Source organism: Nuphar pumila, chromosome 11, assembly GCF_984573655.1.
Source record: "Nuphar pumila chromosome 11, dmNupPumi1.hap1.1, whole genome shotgun sequence".
Taxonomy (NCBI): domain Eukaryota; kingdom Viridiplantae; phylum Streptophyta; class Magnoliopsida; order Nymphaeales; family Nymphaeaceae; genus Nuphar; species Nuphar pumila.
The window spans coordinates 8,065,929-8,077,358 of record NC_143259.1 but is presented as its reverse complement, the minus strand read 5'-3'; the positions used below and the strand labels follow the sequence as shown (position 1 = coordinate 8,077,358).

The 11,430-nt window shown below is 39.6% G+C and overlaps 1 protein-coding gene across 1 annotated transcript; it reads right to left on the bottom strand.

The window, feature by feature from the left end:
* Positions 1-7,285: 7,285 nt before the first annotated feature.
* On the bottom strand, positions 7,286-8,762 carry LOC149821828 (membrane protein PM19L-like). The gene is made up of 3 exons (XM_089981336.1): positions 8,633-8,762; positions 7,887-8,064; positions 7,286-7,772 (listed from the first exon to the last, which is right to left on the bottom strand). Exons 1-3 carry the CDS (start codon positions 8,760-8,762, stop codon positions 7,544-7,546), a joined length of 537 nt encoding a protein of 178 aa, XP_089837462.1. The 3' UTR covers positions 7,286-7,543.
* Positions 8,763-11,430: the final 2,668 nt, after the last annotated feature.

Genomic DNA, 11,430 nt, shown 5'->3' with positions numbered 1-11,430 from the left:
TCGGGTAATCACTTGGAATTTAATTTCTATGTCATATTAGTGACTACTAAAAGTAGAAAATGATTTCATGAATGCATAACCGGTATAACCCACTGTTATAAAATAAAAAATTTGTTTTCTGAAAAAACTTAATGTTTGGCCGCATCTCATGTGATTTGAAACCACATGAGATGGAATCACATGTGATTTCATCGATTCCACCTGTGGATTGAAATCACGTGATTCAATTCAAATGTGATTTCAAGTCTCTCTCTACGGTTGACATAAATCGTCTTGCGCAAAAAATCCTATTAAACGTTTACACGATTCTGCGTATTCATCTTTTCGATTTAACGTTTTCTCTTGCTGTCGCTCTGCTCCCTCCGAACCTTATTGGTTTTGCGGCTTTTGCCTGAGCTGCTTGTTTTTCGTTTGTTTTGCTCCTGCTCGTTTCTGTTTTGTTTTTGTTTTTCTGCTTTTATTTTCTTTGGGTTCAACTTTGTTGACCCTTTATGTGGCAATGTTGAAATCCCTCTCTCTCTCTCTTGAAAGGTTAGGAGCCGCATCCCCATGACGTGCACTAACTGCTCCTACCCGGACTAGCTGCTCTCTTTCTCTCTTTATGACAAGGGACCCTCGCCGAAGCAAGGAAAACTCCAGGCCCCATGACCACCCTGTCTTAGGTCGCCAACCTCTAAAAGCTAAACACACACCTGTGCACTAGTGGGGTTTGATCCAGTGCTTTCATATCAGCACCCTCACAACCACCCCACTGGCCATGCGATCGATATCCGCCTTGGTTCTGATGTTTGGTTAGTAGTGCAAATGACATTCTCTCATTTGCATGAGTTTTTAAATCTCATGAGAAATTACTAAATAAGAAAAAAAAAATTATCGAAAGAGAAACAGGTGCAATGTGATTTCATACTTTTAATATGTTGAAGTACAGAGCAAGCAAAGCAATAGGGAAATAAAAAAAAGCAAGCAAGATAATTATTGTTTTTTTCTTTCATTTGCGACTGATAAAAAAAAGTAACAATTGAAGAAGCAAAGCAATAGGAAGCTGTCAGTGCCTAAGTGAGATAGTATTGGACTACTAAGAAGTGTTTTAGTATTTACCTCTTCCATTACTAAGTTACTATTATGTAGTGTGTTGCTGCTTGTTTCTCGATTTAAACCAACATTGTGGTATCCGAGCCCCAGGTTCGATTGAGTTGGATGTGTTTGAGTATTGTGAAGATCACTGCCGAAGCCGGATCTTCAAGTTGGTTTGTAATTACGTGGTGTAATTCACAATGTCTAATGGTATGAATCTGAACTCTATAAATCTTTCACATGCCTTGGTAACCATTTTTAATGGAGAGAATTATAATTTTTTGAGTATTAAGATGAAGACGTTTTTCATCTCTTGTAAGTCAAGATCTTTGGGATCTAGTTGAAAACAGTTTTGTAGAGACACAAAGCTCAAAGGCAACAGAAAAGGCAGCAAGTGAAGTAAAAGAGTTGCATAAAAGGGATGCCAAGGCCCTTCTTATTTTGCAGCAAGCCATGACTAAAAGTATTTTTTCTCGAATTACGGTAGCCATCAAGTCGAATGAAGCATGGACTATTTTGAAGGAAGCCTATCATGGAGATAGCAAGGTAACAACTGTAAAACTTCAAACACTTCGTAGAGATTTTGAGACCCCACTAATGAAAGAAAATGAGTCGGTGTAAGATTTCTTTTCTAGAATGTTTACTACTGTAAATCAAATGAGAACATTCAGAGAAATAATTGATGATAAAAAGGTAGTAGAAAAAATCCTACGAAGTATGCCACCAAAGTTTGACCATGTCGTCACAACTATAGAAGAATCTAAGGACATGAGTAATTATTCTATTAACGAATTAATGGGGTCTCTTTTGGCACATGAGGCTAGGTTGAACAGGTCAATCGGAAAAAGCATTGAACATGCATTTCAGGCCAAGGTAAAGATTTCCAACAAGCAAGCAAGTGGCGAAGGTACCTTAGAGAGTAAATATATACGAAGAGGAAGAGGTAGAGGATGATATCGTGGTCGTGGTCGTGGGAGATTTGAAATGAGTCGGCACAATGAAAGCAATCAAAGGTCGAGTTATAAAGACAAACAATGCTATTACTGCAAGAAGTACGAGCACGTGGAAGCAAGGTGTTGGGAGAAAATAAAGAAGCAGGTCAATGTCACTGAAGAACAAGAACAATGTAATCTTTTTCTTGCTCAATTTGAAACCAAGGTTAATAATATGTGGTTTCTAGATAGTGGTTGTAGTAACCACATGACAGGTGAAAAAAGACTTTTTCACAATATTGATGAATCCATGAGAATGAATGTTAGGCTTGAAAACAACAAACGGGTGAAAAGTGAAGGCAAAGGAACAATTGAAGTTGATGTTAAATCAGGTAATAAAAGGATGATTCATGATGTTTATTATATACCTGGTTTATCATACAATTTATTGAGTGTTGGACAATTAACTGAGAATGGTTATGCATTTAACTTTTATGATGGATTATATGAAATTAGAAAAAGAAAAATAGACAGTGAGTCTCTCATAAGAGTCAAGATGGCACCTAATAGAATGTTTTCTCTTGAATTCACACACGTGAATGATGTTGCTTTGATTGACAAAGAAGATGGGTCGTTGCATCTTTGGTACTTACGGTATGGCCATTTACACTATAATGGGCTGAAAATACTAAGAACCAAAAATATGGTTCTGGGGTTGCCTAGTATAACGTGCAGTGATAGAGTTTGTCAAGGGTGTGTATATGAAAAACAACATCGATTTTCATTTCTCATCGGAAAGGCGTGGAGAGCCAAAAAGCCTCTTGAGTTAGTTCATGCAGATCTTTGTAGTCCCATGAACACTCCATCCTTAAACAATTATAGATATTTTTTATTGCTTACTGATGTCTTTACTTGCATGAGTTGAGTGTTTTTTCTCTCTAAAAAATCAGAAGCATTTAAAAGGTTTCACGAGTTCAAAGCTTTTGCAGAAAAGGATAGTAAGCATGTCATAAAGTGTCTACGTACAGATAGAAGGAGAGAATTTCTGTCTAATGATTTTGAAGATTTTTGCAAAAAGAATGGAATTCGCAGGCAACTAACAGTAAGAAAAATACCATAGCAAAATGGTGTAGCTGAGCGAAAAAACCGTATAATCGTGAAAATGGCAAGGAGCATGTTGAGTAAAAAATGACTCCTGAATGAATTTTGGGTTGAAGCGGTGAACACAACAGTATACTTACTCAATATATCTCTAACAAAAGTTATGCGTAACATGACTCCATATGAGGTGTGGTGGCAGCGAAAGCCAAATATAAGTAATTTGAGAATTTTTTGTTGTGTTGCTTATTCCTTGATCGATTACAGTGATCGTAGCAAGATGGATAAGAAAAGTGAGAAATGCATTTTTTTTTGTTATAGTGACACAACAAAGGGGTGTCGATTATATAATTCAACATCTAAGAGTTTAATTATTCGTCGTGATGTTATTTTTGATGAATTAAGCTCTTGGAATTGAAATCAAGATGCAGATAGGTCAAAGATGGAGGTTGTTCCCCTTATATCTGATAAGACGTTGGAAGCCTCAACAAGCATGTCTCAAGACAACGATGATACTGAGGACACAAACTCACTGCCTAAAAAGGTAAGATCCATAAAAAAATTTATGAATCCTTTACTTTTGCTCTGTTGGTTGAAGAACCTATGTGCTACGAGTATGCTAGTGAAAAACAAGAATGGGTAAGATCCATGGAAGAAGAAATGATAGCCATTCAGAAAAATGATACCTGGTAACTTGTAGATTTACCCACAAGTCAAAATGCTATTGGTGTGAAATGGGTTTACATGGTTAAATATAATGTTGATAGGAGCGTGCAAAAATACAAAGCAAGGTTAGTCGTTAAGGGGTATGCTCAAGAATTTGAAGTAGATTTTTCAGAAACTTTTTCTCCTGTTGCACGTTTTGAAACTGTTAGAATTATTTTGGCATTAGCAGCTCATATGAAATGGTTAGTTTTTCAATTTGATGTAAAATCTGCATTTTTGAATGGGTTCTTGAAAGAAGAAGTCTATGTTTGCCAGCCACAAGGATTTGTTGTTAAAGAAAAGGAAGAGAAGATGTACAGGTTGAAAAAGGTGCTTTATGGTCTTAAACAGGCACCACAAGCCTGGTACGGGAGATTGAACTCATACCTAATGCAAAGAGGATTTTACAGAAGTGAGAGTAAGCACACTTTGTATATAAAAGGATCAGGTATTGAATTTCTTATAGTCTATGTTTATATAGATGACATAATTTATACAGGCTCGTCGAGTACACTTTTTGAAGAATTTAAAGAGGACATGATGCATGAATTTGAAATGTTAGATCTAGGGTTGTTACATTATTTTCTTGGACTTCAAGTTCAACAAAGTCTTGATGGTATTTTTATTTACCAAGAAAAGTATGCTTTAGACTTACTTGAGAAATTTAAAATGGTGTCGTGCAAGCCGTGTTCCACTCTCATGAATACTAATGAGAAATTATCGATACACGATGGTACTATGAAGGTGATGGATGGATGTATAGAAGCTTAGTTAGAAGGCTAATGTATCTTACTCAGACACATCCAGATATCGTGTTTCCAGTTGGCCTAATCCCAAGGTTTATGCAGTGTCCAACAATATATCATCTTGGAGCAGCAAAACAGATCCTTCATCATATTCGAGCAACCATGAATTATGGAATTTTTTTACCAATCAACTCCTGATTTTAAATTAATTGGCTTTTCTGATAGTGATTGGGTTGGTTTTGTAGATGACAGGAAAAACATAAGTGGATTGATCTTTAATCTTGGATCAGGAGTTGTGTCATGGATGTCAAAAAAGTAAGCAATGGTGGCACTTTCATCCTCAGAAGCAGAGTATGTTGCTGCAAATGCAATTGTATGTCAAGCTATTTGGATAAGAAGAATTTTGGCGGACTTGCATCAAGAACAGGCAAATGCAACGAAACTCTATTGTGACAATCAAGCAACCATTGCTATGACAAAGAATCTTGTGTTTCATGGGCGAACCAAGCATATTGAGCTACGTCATCATTTTATGATGACAAGTTGTCGCCAATGGAGCTGTAGCAATGAAGCATTGCTCTACAAATGACCAAATTGCAGATGGATTTACAGAAGCACTTAGTTATTCAAAGTTTGTGAGATTTAGATCCACTTTAGGTGTATCAAGTTTTGCATCAAAGGGGAGTGATAGTGTATGATGCAAAAGAGAGGTTACGAATGGTAACCGTAGGTCATGAGTTAGTGGGTTTCGGTCATGAGTTAGTGGGTGTGTGAAACGGTTTGGATTCCACGTTGTGTGTGTGGTTCCTAAATGTAAGGAATAAGCTTTGTAAGTTACAAAAGTCTACATTAGTAATAGGGATCATGTGGTAGTGCCTATTAATTAGGAAGAAACAAGTTTTTTTTATCTATAAATAGTGAGTCTTGTGGCCTCTACGGTGAGTGTAGTTTTCACCTTGTGTTTTTTATCTAAGTTTTATCTTATACTAATAAGTGTTTTAGTATTTACGTCTTCCATCACTAAGTTACTAATTCTGTAGTGTGTTGCTGCTTGTTTCTCGATTTAAACCAACATGGACGTCACCCAGAAAAAAGCCCATGGTTCCCACTGCGTGCTTTGAGCGTGTGTATGAGTTTTACTCTTGCACAAAGATTTAATATCAACCATTTGATACAGACAAACAAGCAGGACTAAAAAGGATTCTGAATTATCAGGAAAACTGATCCCACTGTGGAATTCACCGCTTCTTTTTAAGTCCAACTTGTCCCATCAGGTTTCCAGCGGGCCTGGATCTGATTTGAGCATATTGGGTAATGCGGGCCTGGATCTGGTTTGAGCATATTGGGTAATGTTTGTGTTACTGCTGTTTGGGTCCGATGCTAACGACGACCATGCAGGACGCTTAGAACACAGCGACTGCATCGCGTGTATCTAGCAGGATACCTTTTTGAGCGTTCCGTTCTATCCAAGTAAGGATGTCAACGGAACAGATCTGATTTGGACCCAGGGGAGACCAAACCCGGACCTGACATTGAGGTGCAATTTCCGGATCTGATGGAATCCATCATAAGGAAAACCATACCCGAGTTCTATAAAAAAATTACATGAATCAGACCCCCATCCATATCCCATAAAACAACATTTTTTTTATCCTTTTACATTGAAAAATCATGAATCTTAGTCGAAACTCACGAACCATACCCAGCTCCATATACTGTAATTGGACCCGGGTACGGGACAAACCCAACCCCATGACACCCCTACCCTGGAGGGATGGTGTCAAACACCTTAACAAAAACGCGCTCAAAGACACCTCTGTGTCTGCCTGACAAGTGTCCACAGTGCAATCAAGCAGGGCAAACAGGTCAAATGTGCATTCATAGATATCACGGTCCAAAACAGACATGATCCAAAAAGGGGTAACAAAGATTAAAAAAAAAACATTAACCAGATCCATAAAAGCCTGACTATCTAAATTCAGCTCCTTCTTTCAATCCACAGACCAACCCAGCTTGCTCATCAATCGGGTTTGATGGGGCCCGGCCTGACCCACCTACACTTGACCCGATATCCTGACCCACCTGAACTTAACCCCGATCGATATTAACACTCGATCCAGGCCCGAACCGGACGGTTCGTGCTTCCGGCCGCCTGACTTTATATCGGGCCTCTGGTTGGACCGGGTAGGAGACCCGATGCCCACCTAAGGACGGCTCTTTGCGGTTTTTTTTACCCTTAAAAAGACCGTCTTTTAAAATGCCGTTACTTTTCAAGCTGCTTCGGCGCTATTGAATGAAAGCTAACTTTAATTTATCTGGTTAATACAACCAACTTAACGCTGGATAACCCCTACAAATTACGTAATAAGGCCAACTTTAATTTACCTAGTTAATACGACCAACTTAACGCTGAATAACCCCTATAAATTACGTACTAAGGCCCACCTAAATACAAACTTTAATTTCCCATTACTCTTGAGCAAAAGTTTCCAATAGTTCTTGAAGATCATGAATTTTGTTCGCCAATCCATACAAATTACCTACATGCAATTCTTAGTAGAACACAAGATACAGGTTTTTTTGACATCTTCAAGAATCAACCACCCACGATGCAAATTTCTAGACTTAGAAAAAAAAAATCCAACTTTTTTCAAGTCCGTCCGGTAAGAAACAAAATAACCAAAATCAATAAAAGGCATTAAAATAGAAAGAGCTCAAACTTCAAAGATCTGAAACTTAAATACAGGTTCCATACTTTCCTCATACAAGTTTTGGAACAAGAGACACAAAGTTACTCTACAGATATGGGACGCCACATATCCTAAAACATTGCCCCAACATCATCTACAACCAACATTATCCAAACTTCACATAAAAAATAAAGGTTGAGAGTTAGAAACCCTAAAAGAGAAAAAAAAAGAAGGAAACTACAAGTGTAAAGCACAAGTCAAAAAGATACTTCATATTAGACATTCTTTTATGGGGGATTCACACTCTCCCTCCTGTGATACCTCCCCCCTTATGAACTGCAGGGTCACCCCCGGCTGCCGGGTAATCAGGGTCTCTATAACCAGGCCCATAGTTGCTGCTCACAAGCCCTGCATGGAGGAACATTAGGTAAAACAACTGTGTGAAGGTCAGGATGATGATGAAGGCCTCCAGGACCCTTAGTCTCCATCCCCTATTGGCCCGTATATGGATCTCCTTACATGCCAACCTTGTCACCAAAAAAAAAAAAGCAATTAGTCTAATGGTCATTCCAATTAATATTAGTAAGAGGATGATTAGTATGACAATAAACTCAACATAACAAAAGAAGGTGAGATCTCACCCAAAGGCTAAGACAGTGACAGCCCAGGCCACAGCACCAGAGGCAGCGGCAGCAGCTAGACTGTCGTTCCTCCAAAACCTTATGTGGTATCCCCCTAGAAACTTCGATGCAACGCCTAACACCGCTGCTAGTATCGAAAATATGAGGAAAAATATGGTTGCACCATTCCCAGCAATACCTGAACAAATAAAAAAGGTAAGCCGAAAACATGAGAGAGAGAGAGAGATACTTGGGCAAGCCCAAGTTATGATGCAGGTATAAAAGAATCACTTGTGCAAACACAATCTTATGGTAAACCCTCAGAGAGAGAGAGAGAGAGAGAGAGAGAGAGAGAGAGAGAGAGAGAGAGAGACCCTTGTGAAAGCCCATGTTATGATGTATGTATAAAAGAATTATGTGTGCAAATCCATGTCATTGTAAACCCTAAACAAAAGAGAGAGAGAGAGAGACCCTTGTGGAAGCCCATGTTATGATGCACGTATAAAACAATCATTTGTGCAAATCCATGTCATTGTAAACCCTAAACAAGAGAGATAGTTGTAAACACTAAACAAGAGAGAGACAGAGAGAAAGACCCGTGTGCAAGCCCATGTTATGATGCACGTATAAAAGAATCATTTGTGCAAATCCATGTCATTGTAAACCCTAAACAAGAGAGAGAGAGTTGTAACCATGTCATTGTAAACCCTGAACAAGAGAGAGAGAGAGAGAGAGTTGTAAACCCTAAACCAGAGAGAGAACTCCACCAGGATAGTGTGTCTGGCCATTGATGTACTTGTTGAGGTTCCAACTAGCAAACCCCATAACCACAACATACATAGCAAAGTTGAGGAAGAGCAGCGGAGCTGCCAAGTTCCTACCAACCGTCCGAGCCATATCTCTTCCTCTTTCCTCTTCTTCCTCCTCTTATCAACAACGACGTCCTTTCCTTTCAAGCCTCTTCAAAGCCCACACTTTTTGCTCATCCAGCCTGCTTCTATCTATAGCACTCTGCAAAAAGATAACCGCAAAACTGAAGGGAGAAGGCTTATGTGACACGTTACACGTTCTGCATGTGTTGCGTAAGAGCCTTAGCCTATTCCTGTGCTGCAACCTTACACGTACACAACACGTGTCTACTGCAACCGGTCCGTTTGAATAACATGGGTTGCCACGTAAAATTGCAGAACCATCCCGACGCCTCCTGAAAGTAGCAGTGCTACCTTCTCACTAAGGAGCGTTTGCGTGTCAAGGAAAACTTGAGTTTTCAACGCCAAAACAAACAGGACATCGTGGAAACGCCTCGACGGGGTGTGACATTTTACACGCTAGATCCTCTTTTCTGCAAAAAACGGTTTTCGTAGCGGTCCGATTCATTTTCCGTCGGCAGAAGAATTCACGGAAAGGTGATGACGCACCCTTACTCCCTGACGCCCCCTGAGAGGGGACAGTGCTTTTAAGCCCACTATTGCATGAAAAAACGGTCATTTGCAATAGCAGTCATTCATGGGAGCAACTATAGCCTCTGTTTTAAGCATAAAAAATAAGTAAAATAAACACCACTTGAACAACTATCTCCTATTTACTTACACAGATTAGGATTGTAGTGTTTTCCGATCTGACCCGAACCGGGTCCAGTTTCCTTAGGGATATACACTTTAGATAAATAACATAAAAAATAATCCCAGTGTAGATAGATCATCCCGGCTATGTTAGATCTCGATGAGTTTGTTGTTAACATACTTCTTGTGTTTGCTACTTAACCTTCTTTGCAAAATTTATTGATCTTCATATAGTTCCTTATTGACCGAAGTTAGAGTGGAATCTCTATTCAAATGAATCCTCTCTCTCTCAAAAAAAAAGTGTAGGATATGGGATCGGGTAGCAGAGTGACCCATATTTATTTTTCGAAGACTCAAATCAGTGTATATTAGAACCAAGGGTAGGTCCAACTAGGCATGGCTTTAAGTGCGACATAATTGAACAAACCTGCTTCAGGTTCACTGTTACCAGGTCGTGCCCAACACTTTGATATAGAACCAATCTGGTCAGAGTTCTTGTGGACCCAACAGTGGATCCAATAAGCCTACTATGTTACCTTCGAGTAGCCTCTGAAGACCATGTCTGACTTAATAAGAGCACGTTGGAGCTAGACAAAGAAGCAACAAAATTGCAATTCGAAGCCCATTCTCACCTGCAACAGGACCTGATTTATACAGCTGATACTACTGACAAAAGGTGGGATTGATTTTGAATAAATCCTAATCAACCACTTGCTGACCCTGAAACAAAAAACCGGATTTTAACAGGAGCTTGCCTCAAGAAAAAAAAATCCTGGCTACACCACTGTTGAGATGGATTATAGAATCATATTGAGCCCCAAACTTGGGCTCCAGAGACAGATTTGAATATCCAATGTTTAAAGTTCAAACCGGTCCAATCAGATTTGATGCTTCTATTGGACTTTAGGGCACGTTTGGAAGCTAAAAATGGTAGAAAAAATGCTAGTAAAAAAAACAACTTTTTCAACTATTCAAAACGAGAGAAAATTTTAAAAAGAAAGTTTTTTTAAAAAGTAGATAATTTTTTATGAGAAAAATTCCTCAAATTGAGGGGTGCTTTTTAATTAAGGCAACCATTCACCCGCATCACTAGGGATGGCAGTGGACCAGGGGGAAAAAGGGCCCCAACCCATTTGGACCGGCGATGGAGGATATGAAACAGGAATGAAGGTGGGGATGGAGGTTAAAATCAAAACCCGTGCAAGGATGGACTTACGCTTTCCCCCACCCCATCCCGTCCCTGTCCTGATCCCTGCCTTGCCCCATCTCCAGTCCTTCTCTAGGGATGGCAATGGACTGAGGGGAAACAAGGCCCCGCCTCACCCCCTTTGGACCGGAGATGGAGGACATAAAACGGGGGATAAAAGCAGGAATGAAGGTTAAAATCAAAACCCATGCAGGGATGGAGGGCAGGATTTTGAGATGGGCCAGAAGTGGAGACCTTGTCTCCCGCCCCTGCCCCAATCCACTGCCATCACTACACACCACATCTCATCTCATGGGGTACCACAAAAAGAGTTTTATCCATCTTCCTCTTCCTCCTACCGACCACTGTTTTCAGGTTTCTCTCTCTCGGGGGGTGGAGAAGGAGCTGATCAACCCCACCCCTCTCATTTTTCGCATATTTTTTAATGTTTTTATGCTACACAAGAAAGTAAAAAAATCATTTAAAAAAGTTATCATATCAAAACTTCTGGACAAAATTTCCTTTTCCAGTGAGAATTTTTCTTGGCTCCCAGTTTCGGTCTCTTTGACTAAGGGAGTGCAACTTAACCCAATCGAAGCCGACAAGGAATATAAGATTCAGCATCCTGGGATCCTACCCGTTTGACTATCCTGATGTCGATTAGTTCTGATAATGATGTCAGACTTGACTTCATGGAAAGAGATCCAACCAGCCAACCTCAATTTTGGTTTTGAAACCGACAGTTTGGATCAAGCACCTGTCAGATTGCCTCATCAAGCGGACGCAAGTTAATTTAACAAGGAGAGCACCATATTAG

Coding starts and splice junctions, on each gene's coding strand:
- LOC149821828 (XM_089981336.1), bottom strand. CDS start 8,762: ATGGCTCGGACGGTTGGTAGGAACTTGGCAGCTCCGCTGCTCTTCCTC. Junction 8,065..8,632: donor TGGCCAGACACACTATCCTG/GTGGAGTTCTCT, acceptor TTATTTGTTCAG/GTATTGCTGGGAATGGTGCA. Junction 7,773..7,886: donor GTCACTGTCTTAGCCTTTGG/GTGAGATCTCAC, acceptor TTTGGTGACAAG/GTTGGCATGTAAGGAGATCC.